The 17,248-nt window shown below is 45.9% G+C and overlaps 1 protein-coding gene across 2 annotated transcripts in view; it reads right to left on the bottom strand.

The window, feature by feature from the left end:
* The window catches only part of IFT43 (intraflagellar transport 43), a 71,557-nt gene that overhangs the window by 15,943 nt on the left and 38,366 nt on the right, over positions 1 to 17,248 (bottom strand). For both annotated transcript variants that reach the window (XM_081105170.1, XM_081105169.1), the window contains 2 exons: positions 8,739 to 8,771; positions 8,066 to 8,112 (listed from right to left, as the gene is read on the bottom strand). In XM_081105170.1, the coding sequence (XP_080961296.1) occupies positions 8,066 to 8,112; positions 8,739 to 8,771 (80 nt within the window). The remainder of the gene's footprint in view (positions 1 to 8,065; positions 8,113 to 8,738; positions 8,772 to 17,248) is intronic.

Genomic DNA, 17,248 nt, shown 5'->3' on the forward strand with positions numbered 1-17,248 from the left:
TGTCACCAAAAGATTGTCATCTCAGTAGGAAACACCGGTTTTGCCATCTGACAATTTGGGGATCCTGAGGTCATTTTGGGTTTGGGCTGTCCATCATTCTCAGCTGTTCTCCATAACCATGAGTCCCAACTTCCCTGAAGCATGGTGTGAGCTCTGGCTGATTCTACCTCGAATCAGCAGTCTTCAAACTTCATGAAAGGCTGTGTATGTGGGGACACTGAATATGTGCAGTTGCGAATGGACCAGAATCAAGGCTTAACTCTGCAGAATGGGCTTCTCTTCCAATTACCATGAATCCTTTATTCCTTCTCCACACGGAGTTTCCCATTATGCCAGGCAACTTGCCTGCAAGGCCTTTCACTTTCTTCGCTACCTAACCAAGTCTACCCATCCTTCAGGACCCAGTGCAAGTTCTTCCTCAAGCGCCCTCAGCCCGCTGGGATCACTTCCTCTTCTGAATTCAGCGCCCTTAGTAATGCCAACGACCAATAGCAACCACCATTTGCTGCCCTGGCCATCCATTATACTGTTGTCTTAGCTAACTAACTCCTGTCATGCCTTTCGTCTTTTGTTCCCCAACAAAGTTCTGTGTTCCTTTAGAGCGGAACCCTATATAGTCCTCTAAAGCAGTGGTCGCCAACCAGTGGTCTGCGGACCAGTGGTGGTCCGTGAGGTCCGAAAGGTTGGCGACCACTGTTCTAAAGGACTTGCAAATCATTTCCCAAAGGCTAATCCAACTGGCAGATGCACTTTGTTCTATTTATGAAGTGATTTTTTAAAATCCTGTCATTTTTTGAAATACGAATTTGAAAACTTTTAGGCGGTGCCATCTCGTGTGGGTTCACCACAGGCCCCACCATTCTTCAGTGTCATACCCTCCTGCTGGTCCGTGTGATTACATTATCTGCCTGTCTCTAAAGGCACTTGAGCTTGTAGCCGGTGATGTTATTGCAAACAGTTCCCATGCAACACATTCTGCTTGACCAATAGATCCCCAAACCACCTCTAACTACCCCTCACTCTCTGTTTCTCATTCTAAAACACGCTTATCTTAAAAGTTCCCCTCTTTTTCTACTTTTCTGCTCTCTTCCCTCGGAAGGCTAAGGCATCAATAGAGGGAAGAAGTGCCTCTCTTCTCTCCCTAGGCATCTTCCCCAGGTGCCAAGAGTGAAGCGAGGGAGGCTGAATGCTGAGAAACACACCGAGAGACATGGCTCTGAAGGTTTTCTATGAAAAAAGGGGAGGGAAGGAGGGGGGGCATCACACTGGATCAGAAGCTCCTGGCGCACAAGGACTATCTTGCCACCATCTCCAGCATCCGGAGCAGCATGGCCACAGGAGGCACTGTATAGACCAGTGATGGCGAACCTATGACACGCATGTCAGAGGTGACACGCGAACTCATTTTTTTGGTTGATTTTTCTCTGTTAAATGGCATTTAAATACAGTGGGACCTTGACTTACGAGTTTAATTCGTTCCATGATGGAGCTCATAACTCAAATTACTCATATGTCAAATCAAAAAGTGAACGAGTGAGACACGGGATGCTGGGCTGATGTTGTGGCGCTCACTGTGACGTTCGCTGCGCCAACTAGCGGTGGGGTATCTGAAGCTGGCTCGTAACCCAGATTTTAGCTCGCAATTCAAAGCAAAAAATCAGCCGAGAGACGGCTCGGATCTCGAAAAACTCGTTAGTCAGGACACTTGCAAGTCAAGGCCCCACTGTATATAAAATAAATATCAAAAATATAAATCTTTGTTTTACTATGGTTGCAAATATCAAAAAATTTCTAGATGTGACATGGCACTAGAGTTAAGTTAGGGTTTTTCAAAATGCTGACACGCCGAGCTCAAAAGGCTCACCATCACTGGAATAGACGCCTGCTGGCTGTCCTCCCAAAGGCAAAGGCCAAGGGTGGAAGGAGGCCAGCGGCCTGGGGGGAGCCCTGGACTTTAGACATTCACTTTTATTCCCTGAGGTTCACCTTCCCCTTTGAGGTTGCTCGCCAATCACCCACCCTTCCCAAGTACAAGGAAAATAGCCCCTTTCCAGGGATAATGCTCTTAGCAATGACCACCTCAAAGAACCTGGATGTGATTTTCTTAGGGAACCAGTAAGTTCCCTTACAGGCGCCCACATACCTGTTAACGTCACTGCTGAATGAGCGGCCAGGGGTGACGCAGGGCGATCACTCATGGAGCCTCGCCACCCATTGGTTATTCTAAGTTCAAAGGAGCAGCCTTCACTAGTCAACCAAGTAATTCTCTGAGCAAAGATAATTCCAGAAACTAGTTGTATGTAACATATGATTCCTACTGCATAATGGATTCTAAACATTCCCATAGAGTGAAATGGACTAAGCCAAGTGTGAAGTGTAACATATGAACTGATTTTCCATTAAAGGACTCAGGCATAACTGCATGGACAACAGATTTATGCCTGGAAGAGGCATTCCCTCCTAGAAGGTAAAATCAAGTGCACGCTCTGACAAAAAGAGTTTTATGCTTCAAACCTCCAGAGCCAAAATAAAGGCCAAATCACAAATTTCACATTGTAAGTTTATGACAGGGAAAAAAATCCTAGAGGTATTCTCTGAAAACAGATATCTTTCTTCTCTTCTTTCTTAATGAAATTGAATTAAGCATTCTATCAATCATGCTGGGTGCTCTCGATCACAAATCTGGGAGCTAACATTAATATACCTACCTGTGGAAGGAGATGCCACCATAGCTGGGGGTCATAGCATTTGTTACAGCCCAGAAGCCAAGAGCAAGGACACTCGGGTCAAGATCTGTATTCAAATCCTGGTCTGGGCTGCGCAGCACTGGTGGTACAGTGGCGAGCACAGTGGCCTTCCAATCTTGCTGTCATTTACAAGTTGTGTGGCCTTGGGCCAGGTTACCTTTCCTTGCCTCAATCTGTTCATGGTTAATATGGGAGATAAAGAATAATCAAAATGTCCTTTAACAGGTGAATAACCAACATGTGGCATGCCCATACAATGATTGTTATCAATAAAAATGAACAGGCCAATGATATATGCAACAACCTGGATGAATCTCAAATCATCACAAGTGAACAAAGCCAGACACAAAAGCATATATATATATGATTTAATTTATATAAAATTCCAGAAAATGCAGACCACTCTACCGTGACAAAAAATCAGGTCAGTAGTTGCCCGAGGACAGGGGCAGAGGAAGGATGGACTGAAAAGTGACATGAAAGATGTTTGGGGGTGATGAAAGTGTTCTACATACTGATTGTGGAGGTGATTTCACGGGACATATTCACCTGTCAAAATTCAAACTGTGCACTTTAAATGAAGGCCCTTTATTATATGTAAATTAGACCTCAATATAGTTGATTTTAAAACACTTTCCCATAGATATTAATTTGAGAATTAATGAGAGAGAAACATGTGAACCACTAGGCTTAGGGGCTGGTACGGGTCAGTGTCTGGTAATGAACGGTGAGGCAGTGATGCCGTGGACACCATGGCATCAGAGCAGAGTGTTCTCTTGGGGGTCAGACCAGAGTTCCCCTCTGAGCTACTTTGTATAATAATCTCTAAGCCTTAATTTCTTAACCTGTCAAATGACAGGTTAGGACAAGACAGACTACACAGCTGCTTAAAGCTACAACAATTTGATTCTAACCGATGGCAGCCAGCACAACCTTCTAATAATATGCATTTATGATGTGTGTAAACTGTAGTATTCAGAAGGCTTTGCTATAACATTCAATAGTTACTCCTTGAAATTTGTCATTTTTCACACACTCGAAAAAATGGAGAAAGTAGGATTTCAGAAGTCCACTGAAGGGAGTTGGGAAAAGTGTAAGGAAAGGTGTGGAGAGGCCTGGAGAAGAATACCAGTTGAGTAAACCTTCTGTAGCCATGAATTTAATAAGCATCTCAGAGTTATCAGCATCATATTTTCCACGTGCACTGCTCCCCAACCGCCTAACAGCTTTGTTCAGTCTGGCAGGGGCCCTGCCGTCTTGAGTCCTTTGGCACATCCTCCTGGATGGTGCCCCTGCTCCCCTAAGCAACCAACGGCAATAGCAACAGGCAAGTTGTGAGGACAGGCAGGGCAAAAGTGTGGCCAGCAGCCACCAATCACCAAGCCACCACAGGGCCCAGTTAACACTGCAGAGGACATCCTAGGTACAGATCTGAGAAAACAGATTTTGGGAACAGAAAGGCAGAACTTATTGGGAATGATTAGTGGGTGGAGAAGCGATAAGGAGTTTAGTGAGTAGAGCTAAGGAGAAATATCTGGCAAAAAGAAATGAGCTTGTCACTAAGAGATCACAGGATAGCAAAGAAAAATGCTAAAAACGATGAGAGATGCTCATATGCTCTTAACAAGTCTGAGAGGGTAGACTGATTCCTGACCTCCAGTGACTGCCTTAAACCCCTTTGGAATGAGATGAGACAGAACTTTCCACACAATCCTTTCCTCTCCAGTCCTGAGTCCTAGCTTTAGAGGCGTCACACCAGGGCTGTCAAACTTCAGTCTGCAAAGTAATCATTCAGGGAGCTTATTGAGATTCATGCACCCCGGGCCCCAACTTGGTGAGTGGCCTGGGAATCTGCTGTTAAACATCATCCCAGAATATTTCACAAATGTCCTATATGACCCTTGCCCCGATCCTGTAAGTAGCTCTAAAACATAGGTAATTATCCAAGTTTTACTGATTTATTTCTCTCCTTCACTTTGTCGTCGCAGGCAAAGGTTAGTGCGTACAAGACTGTGGGACTCCTCTTCTAGTCTTGAGAGAGTAACTGATAGTAGATTTGCTTTCCTACTAGAAACAATTAGAAAACTGGAAAAATATAAGGCACGACTGTTTTCAGACAGTGGGCAAGGTAGAACAGGACTGTGATCCCAAGAGAAGGGAGCCCTGCAGTCACCCTGGCTTTCTGCCTAGACCAGGGGTGGGCAAACTTTTTGACTCGAGGGCCACAATGGGTTCTTAAACTGGACCGGAGGGCCAGAACAAAAGCATGGATGGAGTGTTTGTGTGAACTAATATGAATTCAAAGTAAACATCATTACATAAAAGGGTACGGTCTTTTTTTTTTTTTTTAGTTTTATTCATTTCAAACGGGCTGAATCCGGCCCGCGGGCCGTAGTTTGCCCACGGCTGGCCTAGAGGCACTGCGGGATGCTGGCACAGCGAGGTGGAACCCCCCATGGAGCATGGAGGACTGGCTGAGATGAGGAGACAGAGGTCAAAGTTTAGGGGGCTAAGGTGGCTGGAATTTGAGAAGCAGGATGTGAGAGAGGGGAGCTATGCAGGAAAAGAGATCCACAAATCTAGATGGACTGCGTGCTAAGCTGTGCATGCACAGGGTCAACCTCCACAAGGCTGGGCTGAGAATTACGACCAGCAAGGAATGAGCTAGCGATCCCCACAGCTGACACAGAACTGCCAGGGAACAGCGCCGCCCAGGCCGTGGGAGAGTCCCGTGGAACAACCCGGCACGCAGCAGAGACACTGAGTGTCTTACTGTTCAGGGCGAACTCCAGACTTGCGTGGATAAAGCTTAAAAACAATTCTCAAAATGATCAAGTTGATCAACAAATACAATAACTGCCTACCAAAACAATATGTTTTTTAAAGGAAGACAACTAGAGTTAGACACTCAAGCTAGTAACATTCATAATGGCCAGCAGCCAACTGACAAGCTACGAATCAAGCAGAAAAATATGACTTGTAACCAAAAGAAAAATAAGTCAATAGAAACAGACTCAGAACAGATAGAGATGATAGAATTAGCAGAAAAGGACTTTAAAGCATTTACTAGAAAGGTTACTATCAAGGAAAAAGAAAAACATGAATAATATAAGGAGATAAATGGAAGATACATCTGAAGAGAGAGAGAGAGTGTGTGAGAGAGAGAGAGAGAGAGAGAAGCTTCTAGAGCAGAAAAATACGTCTGAAACAACAAATTCACTGGATGGGCTTAACAGCAGACTAGACATTACAGAAGAAAAGATCAGCTACACAGCAACAGAAAACTATCCAAACTGAAGCAAAGTTTAAAATAGTTTAGGAAAAAAACAAAAAAAAAACAGAGCCGCAATGACCTGTGTGGCAACTTCAACTGATACAACCCACATACACGTAACTGGAGTCCCAGGAGTGAGAGGGGAAAAAATATACTCAGAGAAATAATGGCTAAAATTCTCTGAATCTGATGAAAACAATAAATCGACAGACTCAAGAGGTTCAAGCAGATAAGCACAAAGAAAGCCGCACCAAGGCATATCCTAACCAAATTGCTGAAAATAAAAGATAAAAGTAAATAAACCTTGAAAGCAGCCAGAGAAGAAAAAGACACTGCATGCCGGGGAACAAAGATGAGCAGCACCACAGCCTTCTCCTCAGAAACAATGCAAACCAGAAAACACGTAACGGTAGTGCTGAAAGCGGGAAGAAGTGGTCAGCCTAGAATCTGTAGCAGGTGAAGAGACATTCTCAGACAAGCAAGGCTGAGAGAATTTGTTGCCAGAGGACCTGCTCTACAAAAAATGTTAAATGAAGTTTTTCGGGCACAAGGAAAATAATACCAGATGGAAACTGAGTTCTACACAAAGGAACAGAGTGTGGAAATGGCAAATATGTGGGTTTTTCAAAAAGGCTTTGATTTAGCCCCAGCTATAATCTCCTCCCTAGTAAGTTTCTTGTAAAAAGCACACACAAACGTCATCGCTTCTCGAGTCTGAACCGGGCCTTCGCTGTGCCACGGCTACTGGCCTAGTCAGTGCTGTTTCTCCTTTGCTGGCCATGCCGGCCATTCACAGCCTACTCCGCACTGTGCACTGAGGATGCGAAGACAAGTAAGACGTGGCGTCTGCTGCCAAGGAATTTAGAGCCTGGAGGGAAGAACATTCAAGCCAACAAAGAGCTGAAGTGTGAAGCATGAGGTTCACTTAGCTCTGCGACGACGGGCAGCTCACTTAACCTCTCTGTCCTTCAGTTCCCTCAACTATAAAATGGGGATAATGACATTACTATCCCATAGGGTTGCTGTGGAGATTAAATGCTTTAGCATCTATAAACTGGTAGACCAGTGCCTGATGTATAATTAACACCTAACAAACATTAGCCATTGCTGCTGCTGTTACCATGTTGCCCAGGAGGTTGCAGGAGCACAGAGAAAGATCAACCAATGAACTTGTATGTGTACATGGGTAACCTAGGAATACGGACAATAGGGTGGTGAAGGCCTGGGGTGGGGGCGGGGGCGGGCTGGGAGAGGTCAATGGGGGAAGAAGGGGACACAGGTAATACTGTCAACAATAAAGATTCTACAAGAAAGAACGTTTACAACTCAGTAATGAAAAGACAAGTAACTCTTTTTTAAATGAAAAAGAGGGAATGGATGGGAAGGGAAGGCATGGCAGAGGAAGTGATGCTTCAGCTGATTTTTGAAGGACGAGGAGGGCTGGTAGATAAAGAAGGGGTGAGCCCTAGCTGGTTTGGCTCAGTGGATAGAGTGTCAGCCTATGGACTGAAGGGTCCTGGGTTCAAGTCTGGCCAAGGGCACATGCCTGGGTTGCAGGCTGGATCCCCAGTGGGGAGCATGCAGGAGGCAACCGATCAATGATTCTCTCTCATCATTGATGTTTCTATCTCTCTCTCCCTCTCCTTTCCTCTCTGGAATCAATAAAAAATATATATTAAAAAAACAGAAGAGGGTGAGGTCCTCCTGGCAGAGGCAGTAGCACTTAGAGCAGCCGTGGGCAAACTACAGCCCACGGGCCAGATCCGGCCTGTTTGAAATGAATAAAACTAAAAAAAAAAAAAAAAGACCGTACCCTTTTATGTAATGATGTTGACTTTGAATTTATATTAGTTCACACAAACACTCCATCCATGCTTTTGTTCCAGCCCTCCGGTCCAGTTTAAGAACCCATTGTGGCCCTCGAGTCAAAAAGTTTGCCCACCCCTGACTTAGAGCAATGGGTGCCTGAGCTGCAGTGCAGGACATGCCTCAGGGCTCTGGGACATCTCCGAAGCCCTTCAGACTTCCTCCAAGAACGTCTTACCTCCTCCGTCATCTGATCCATCCAGGCTCTTCGGTCTGAGGCGATGACTGCGCCCAAAAATGAAGGAAAGTAGAAAATGAGTTTCAGGCACAGAAAGAAACAACCCCAATTTGTATTGTATCCATTCTTACTCCTAGATGAAAAGGTCTCTGGATCCACTCTCCTCCAACTTGCTCAAACCTAACTGGGCACCTGGGTCTGCCATGTATGGCTGCCCAAGCTGGTACTGCATCATTGCATGGGGTAGCGTCACACAGACTATGCTATGAATGCTCTCCTGCCTCTGAGGTGGGAAATTTGTTGGCCTTGACTTTACACTCCATCTTCACCAGGACACTTTTAAAAAATGTAAGTCTTAGGAGAAGGTGAGGCTTATAAGCTGGCACTGCCTCTGCCCATCTGTATCAATACAGCAGAACCCATGGGTCGGTACTCTGATACCTAGACATGTAATTCTAAAAACCACAGGGTGGGAGGTGTGACAGGCGACCAATGCCAAAGCCCAGGCCTTCAGTGGAAGACGCTGCATTAATTAAACCCTCAACTCAGGAAGCATATCTCCAGCCCAGACCACAGCCAGATTCACACAGCCTATTTTTTGAATGCTGCTCAACAAAGACTGCACTGTCGACAAAGATCCCCACAGGATGCCATAAGAAGACTGCAAACATACTCTTCCACTTCTTCAAAAGCCTTCCTTCCCGACCTGGAAAAAAGAAAGAGAAGGATTATGAGAACCTGCTAGTCTCATGCACTGGCAGGGTATGTTGGACACGGGGTTTAAAAAGTGGGTGCAAATGGGCATATATCCCAGCTGCTTTATTTGTCTGGATTCCTCTTCACAGACCAAGGCTCATACTCAGCATGAGGGCACTATAGACCCTGCAATGCCTTCTTATAACCTTACTTCAGCATGTCTCCAAATTAAATGACTGAGTTTAAATGTAGGCTGAGTGAGCTCAAAAGTCAAATGAATATAGATGATATGACGTCCTCCTTTCTTTGAACAAGTACTGACCAATTTATTGAGCACTTTTCAGGACTGAGGCCGTGGGTCCCAGTTGGAGCTGTTGTGTTAACATGTGCAGCTTCCCACGAGCGGAAAGGGGTGAGCTAGCCATGCGGGGAGGCTGCAGGCTCAGGGCCCGTCTTTCTGTATCCGCCACCTGAAGGACCAGAAGCCCCGTGAGTGATGCCGGCGAGTAGTGCCCTCAGATATTCCGTGGGAGCAGGAAGCCTGTCACACTTGTCTAAGCCCTGGTTCTCAAACTTGACTGCATGAGAACCACCCGGAAGCTTGACAGACATGCCGCCGGCTGGACATGCTGGACCTGGCAGCAGAGATGTCTGGGTCAGCTCGTCTGGCAGGTAGGCAGCCCAGGAATATGCATCTTAAACAAATTTCCAGAATTCTAACCCAAGTAGGATACTACTGACACGCTGAGAAACACCAATCTTAAGTCTTCGGAATGAGACTGGCAAATGTTGACTATTGTTAAAGTCGGGTGATGGGTAAATGTGGTGATTACTTTTCTGTATGCCTGAACATCACAATAATGGACTTTTCATTTTTTATGACTTTAAAAAATATATATATTTTACTGATTTTTTACAGAAAGGAAGGGAGAGGGATAGAGAGTTAGAAACATCGATGAGAGAGAAACATCGATCAGCTGCCTCCTGCACACTCCCCACTGGGGATGTGCCCGCAACCAAGGTACATGCCCTTGACCGGAATCGAACCCGAGACCCTTGAGTCCGCAGGCCGACGCTCTATCCACTGAGCCAAGCCGGCCAGTGCTATGACTTGTTTTAAGTTAGAAATCATCGCCATGATGGCAGGGGCAAAGGGCAGTGGCAATGACATAATGGCCAGGAGGCAAGATGCCCTCGACAGCGCTGGCCCACAAAGCCTCACCAGTAAGAGCTATGTTGGAACCAAACAGCAATTCCTGCAAAATGCAAATAATTTCCCCCAACAGTATAATCATAAATTAAGCCCAAGTTTAAATAGATCTGTTTCCATGACATTTAGACCATACCAACTGCACTGTGAAGGGAGACGGAAGGAAGGGAATGAATTCTGGCTGAAGTCAGGGAAGGAGAGAGGATAGGTAGGTCGGGTTGGATGAACAGGATGAAATAATTCTGAAGGGATCTCCCAGACTATATTTTTTTACTCTTAAACTCTATGTTTTTTGAGGAACCAGGGGCAGGAGGACAAGTGGGACAGAAAGGGCAGTAAGAGGTCCAAGGTAGACTGCAAAGGGATGTCCAGGGCAGCGCCACCATGGAGCTGCTGGTGATGGAGGCTTCCAATGCTGTTCTAAGTAAAAAGAATCCTAACGTAGAGCCCGAGGCAGCCGCCAAAGCTGCCTCTAAGTGGAGGAGAGAAGGCTCTGCTCCCAACTCACTACCTCTAATTGTCACGGTGAAGCTGAACTCTATAAACCCACTGTCCAAATGGCTTGATATGCTACCAACAGGAGAAGGGCTTGAATGAAAACAGGATCAGAGAATAAGGAGACTAAAAAGGCCAGGTAGCCTAGGCCAGCAATGCCTTTGTTTGTACATGAGACATGTCCATCTCTGGTTACCCTTAGGAATTACGACTGCATTGGTCCTTCCTAAGCAATGGGAGGTGGCAAAAGTAGCAGTGATTTTGTCTGAAGGAGACAATAATGATAACGCTAATCTTTGGGGGAAGGCTGATTAACTGCCATTTAGCCACTCAACACCCAAAAAGGGGATGAATTTCATATGTGGCGTAATTGCTGCTGAGTCCACATCTTGCTCTCTCTCACTCTAGGGCAGCCGTGGGCAAACTATGGCCCGCGGGCCGGATTCGGCCCGTTTGAAATGAATAAAACTATTGAAAAAAAAGACCGTACCCTTTTATGTAATGATGTTGACTTTGAATTTATATTAGTTCACACAAACACTCCATCCATGCTTTTGTTCCGGCCCTCCGGTCCAGTTTAAGAACCCATTGTGGCCCTCAAGTCAAAAAGTTTGCCCACCCCTGCTCTAGGGGGAGCCAAGAATCCTTCGGCATCTCATTTCGCCCCATGGGATGGAGCAAGATCAAAATGGAGCCTTCAAGGATGGTCAGCTGGGATGACCTCAGGTGGAATTTTCTCGTGTCCCCTGCACCCTCCTCCCTCCCCCCGAACTACAGGTTCAGTGTGAACCTTCTGCTCTGCTGTGATGGAAATGGTACAGAACACTCTGCCTTTGATGAAGTTGGCTACTTCCAGGCCTTATCTAGCTTGCAGCTAAGTTTGGTCTGGACCACGCTGCTCTTTATTTTTATTTTGTTTTGTTTTATTATGTTTTAACATGAATTTCTTGTCCAAATTGGGAGATTTTGTACAAAAATCTGAATTTCTAAATTCTTCAAATACAAAGCCTGGCAACACTGGACCTACATTCCAGTGTTTTCCACAGGAACCTACATCCAAGTGTGGCTGCCCCTGAGCTCCCAGCACTCCCTAACCCGGGGGTCAGTACTGGTTCTTCATCATCCAATCTGCACTGCTAGGGCTCTGACAGAATGAAGAGGCCAGGGAAGTATGCAGCTGTGCAGCTATCAAACACGGGAACGCAAAGGAAGACTAAGTGGGAAGCATATTTTAGGCGACTTGGCAGAGAGTAAATATCTTCACAGAAGAATGAATATACAAATAACTGGTATATGTACCTCAGTAATATAACTGAGGTGCTTTTCTGAAATAAATCCACACTTCACAGATTTGTTTTACCTACCTGGTCCCCAAAGGCATGGAGTCCAGTGCTAGGACACAGAATCTAGCACAATGATTTTCAAACTACAGGTCATGGCCTGTTAGTGACTCATGAAATCAAGTTAGTAAATCACCACCGGTCTCTTTTTAATAGCAGAGAGGATAAAAGAAAGTGAACTGCTCCCAATAAGGATAGGTATTACATAAATTTTTCTTTCAATTGTATATACTCACACACCCAGTAATGATGGAGACTGTATTTTTAAATGGCGGTGACAGGTTAAACGAAAGGAGAACAGAGTGGGCCTACCACCGCCCACCAGAGGGTTTGGGGCTGAAGCCCTGCCTCGCACAGACTGTGGAGGCTGAGGGAGAGAACTGTAGGTCCTGGGTCCTCTCTTCCTTACAGACATACTTCTGAGGAAACTGTGACCCGGTCCAGCCCCATGGAGGAGACATGCCTCTTTCCCCAGAAGTGGCTACGAGAGGGTTTGGGAGCAGGACAATTACAAAGATACAGAGAGACTGTCTTACACAGAGAGAGCACTTCGCAATACTCTACAAAGACCCGCTCAGCTGAGCGCTGGAAACGAGGTAGAGCAGGTTTCAGCAGCACCGTTACTGACGCTGGGCACTGTGTTGTGCACTTCATCCAAACCACAGCGCCAGTGAATGAGGAGGCTGAGACCAGAATCTCTCTCTCCCGACGTCCACCCTAGCTTCCAAACACACTGCCTGAGCCTTCTCAACAGCAGACACGGCTGGTTTTCAGATGCCCCACAGGGCACCCCGACAGCTGTTTGGATCTACTGTGCAGACGCTCCATTCCTGACTTCCCACACTTGGAGAAATAAAAGCTGGAGAGAATCCTTTAAACCAGGAGCTCTTAACCGGGGAGGCACAAGAGAATCACACTCGGGAAGTTTCTTCAGTGTCCATGTGCTGGGCCTCACCCCAGGCCTCTGGGGGAGGAATTTCTAGAAATGGGACCCGGCCACGTGTGTGAGAATCACTGCCCTAAGCCTTACTTCAGATGGCTGGCTGACCTCTCCAGTTGCTAAGCAGCAAGATGGAAACCTCCTGCCTTATCCTTCCGCGTTGCCTGCTCTCTTCTAAAAAGTATTAGTGAACTCTGCCTTGACCTCCAGGTGGAGGGGAGCAAGGAGACGGCTTCACATGCTAAAGCCCCATCCTGACTGATCCTGAGTTGATTATCTCGAAATTCAGACAAGACTCCATCGTGTTCATAAAAGCTGGGCAGGTGCTCCCCACCCTGGTAGGTCCGGAGCAATTCAGATCCGATTAGAGATGCTTGTTCAATATTCAAAATGTAAAACATAGAGGTTGCTGAACCAGCACTTTGAAAAGTTAATTAAATGCCAGGTTTCTTTTTAAGAGCTACTCCATCACTTGCTCATTGCTTTGGCCATTTTGCAGAATGAAGCCTTCACTCTGGACAATGAGAGTAAATGTTCTCCCTCACCTCCCACCTTATAGAGACAGGGCACTCTGGCTTCCTGCTGTCCAGGGATGACGCAGCGGCCTGGCCCTGGCCCTGGCCCTGGCCGGTGACTTGCAGGAAGGGAAACGGGGCTGTCCCTCTGGCCCTTTCCCAGTCACTAAAAGCACTCAGCTTCCCGGAAGCTGCCAGCTTCCCGCACGTCAGGTTTTCGGGTGGAAGACTTCAAGGTTAAGGGTGTGGTCTCGTCATCTCCACCTCCATTTAAAGCCCAGTCCTTCAGCTCAGCACTCACCCCGTCCCCTTCTGGTTTTCACCCCCACTTCTCTATGACCCACAAGAGGTCTAGCTTCCCGGCTTCACAAGGCACCTCAATACGCAGGGAAAGACATCTCCAGGCCCCAGCCCCCACAGGCCTATTACAGGAAGGCTGATGACATGACAATAGTAACATTTATTAAACTTATTGGGTGCCCAGCACTGTCATTATATTTTCTTATTTATATATTACACATATTATACATGGTATTATGTGTGATTTCATTATCACATTATCTTATTAAATTTACTCCATTTTACAGACAAGCAGACTGGGGCTCAGAGAAGTACAGTAACTTCAGTAAGGTCACCCAGCTAGAAAGTGGTAGGATTAGAAGACAAGCTCTGGGCTGTCTGACACAAAGCCCAGTGCTTAACCCTGCACAGGAGAGGAACATGCGGGCAGTTCTACACCAGGGGAAGCCTCATTTCATAGACTCTGCTTCGGATCCAACTGATATTTTCCATGACAAGTATATACTCTCAACTTATAGTAGAACTGTCGCTTGGTCAGCCTTGACAATTTGGTAGTTAATACTGGTTTAATTGTTCTGCGTGATTTATTATGTATGTTTTACTTGAAGCATAATAGCTTGTGTAGTGGCAGAGAAAGAGATCCCATGTAGCTAAGTCACCTTTCCCTCCAAGCCCTCTCCTTTTCTACGTTCTTCTGCTCAAATGCAATGCTTTCTTGTGGCATTCAGATGCCACACCGGCATGCCATGGGCATGATTTGGTCAACTGATGACAAGATTGACCGCACTGGCACATCCGGGACTGCAGTCACACAGGACCATTCCAAACCCTGGACCCTGCATTTCATTCTGGGGCTCAGGTAGAGATGTGCCGTAATGTAAAACCCCTGCCTGTCCATATCAGACAGAGGCCTCAGCGCCGCTTACACAGGGTACATGCTGAAGGGTGAAAGGCAGCCCTAATGTAGACATCATCTCCGTTAAAATGTTTCTCTCGAGTTTAATGGAATACTTCAGAGATCTAAATGGAGATGAAGTACCACGGCTCAGAGAACAGCCAGGATGCTATCTTTATGCAGCATGACAATGTTCAGTGGTTAATTGGACGCCGTTAACCTATTTTAGCAGGGGACATAACTGGGATAAATGGGGGGAAGTGTCCTTGAAGTCTCTTAATATCCACATCACATATTGGACCCTAGACTCGCCTCCCTGCTGCACAACAGAACAGGCTTTAAATAGACCAAAGTGCAGGGCATCTAGAGCGCTGGCCGGCCCAGTGGAAGACTCTGCCCTGGCCCAGCCCGCATGGGCCTCGGCCTCCGACCCCAGGAGGCTGTGAAGGGTCCGTACAATGGTTGCTATTACAATGAGCTGCCCCGAGAGAGAAGCTACAGCCACAGTAAGGAGCTCACAGGACTCCCATGACAAAAAGAAGAAACTCTGTAGCCAGAGGCCAAATTCGTAAAGAAACAGATGGCAAGGGGGAGAACAGGACTAAGATACCAGTTGGACTGGAGCCAAGAGCATCACTCCTCTAGAAGAAAAGAAACCAAAATGCCATTTCCTTCCAAGGTTTTCTACCCTCATAATTTTAAAATGTCCAATAACAATCTCACAAGGGCCTACAAACCTCATTGAGGAAAATTTAACCAAGGCATGAGCAAGAGAAGGTGATCTGTCCCAGATCGTGTAACACACCATTAGCACATCCTAAACCAAGGCTCTACTTCATAAATTGTGTGGTTCATCAAACGAACCCTCACAGTGAAACCCCAAATCTGAGCAAAGGGAAACTTTGCCATCGTAATCTTGGGCTATAGTGTCCATTCGGCATGAGGCAGTGGACTGGTTAATTGCAGTTCTTCTGTTCTAGGGTGTCCCCATACATGTAATACTGATTAAAACCCAGATATTTCTCACTGACTGAAGTTTTCCTTGGCCAACAGATTTCTCCTAAATCAGACTCTCCTGAAAGCTGAAGTCCCTTCTCTTTCTCCCCCTGGTTCCTAGTTCTTGCCATTCATGTGTTCAGTGTCCAGCATGTGTTTTGTATTGTATTTTCTCCCTTCTTTTAAAGACAAGAAACAATTCCCCAGCACCCAAATTTTGGCACTTTAGGGTTTCAGGTCACATTAGATCATATTTGGCTACTGCCGGCAAGGTGTCAAGTCAACAGGGTATTTTGTGGAAAGATGAAAGCCAATGTCCATGTCCTGTCTAGACTGCCAAGCCCTATCAGGTTGAAGGTGTAGTGAATTATAAGACAATTCCTGGGTGAAGTTTGCCCCCTGCTGGTCAGATTCAAAATAACAACTTTGTTCTGAATCAACCTTAGAGGAGATTTATCAGGAGGAAAAAAACATGAAATACAGAGACAGTTTTAGTAGCTAAAAACAGTTATAGGGACATAAAATGTATGTACATGCCTGCTATCAAGAAACTTAAAAAAGTGGAAGAGTTTAGAACTCTAGATCTTAGATATCTCAAATGAACATTATCTTATTCAGAAACCTTTAATTGTCTACGAGGCACAGAGGGGAGGTGTGGGGACTGGGGGATCTTTCGCTCAGTTTTACAATCTGGTTAAAGCCTCAAACACTGCAGTGACTGACAGGTCCTACCACACCCACCCCGTGCATCTTCTAGATGAGGAAATGGAGACCAGGAGCTGTTAAAGCGACCTGACTAAAGCCCCAAACCTAGCTGGACACAGAGCTGGAATAGAAACCAAGGTCCACACTTTCTCCTCTACTGCTGGTCCCATTACGCCCCAAACTTAACAGGGCAAGCGAGGCAGGTGCAAGCAAAATGTCATGGAAGCACTGAAAAGAAGCAACCATGCCAACTGTGGGAGCCTGGGGAGGCTTCTTAGAAGACTTGCCAAATGAAAGATGAGAAGGCTTGCAATAGGCAGAAGGCTGCAGGAGGGCTTGTTCAGCTGGAGGAAACAACCCGAGTCAAGGCAGGAAGCACGAAAGAGTCAGTTGTGTTCTGAAAACAGCTGAAATACAGAGGGAAAGCAGCTAGGAGAAGCCAGTAGGACAGTGTTTCCTTAACATCTATCACTTTCAAATGCTACCTTCACTAATTTTGCTACAGCGGTGTACTTTCTGCATCTACTTTCTATTTTCTTTAAGTTGATTCCTTAATTTTACTTTAATACATTTATTTAAAGAAAACTTAACATCCTCAGCCATATAGAAGGTAACTGTATAAAACAATACAGTTTGCCCGGCCGGTGTAGCACAGTGGTTGACCGCTGACCTATGAACCAGGAGTTCCAGGTTTGATTACCGGTGAGGGCATATGCTCGGGTTGTGGGCTGGATCCCCAGTGTGGGGTGTGCAGAAGGCAGTCAGCCAATCAATGAGTCTCTGTCATCATTGATGTTTCTATCTCTTTCTCCCTCTCCCTGCCTTTCTGAAATCAATGAAAATGTTTTAACTATAGCTAGATATTACTATTTGCCAAAAGTCTGAGCCTATGGCTTCTTCTTTCATTGTTAAAAAGGTAGATTAGCAAGGTTAGGGAGTGTGACAGCAATCCTAGCTGCAAGCTGAGACTTTTTCATTGACATGATGAGAGGGACTAGAAGCGAATAGACTAGAGAACAGCCTGACGACTCAAAGCCAGTCTCTAGGAAATGCAGCTGTAAGGACAGACTGTGAAACGGCACAGGATGTGC

The sequence above is a fragment of the Myotis nattereri genome (assembly GCF_964212035.1).
Source record: "Myotis nattereri genome assembly, chromosome: 1".
Lineage (NCBI taxonomy): Eukaryota > Metazoa > Chordata > Mammalia > Chiroptera > Vespertilionidae > Myotis > Myotis nattereri.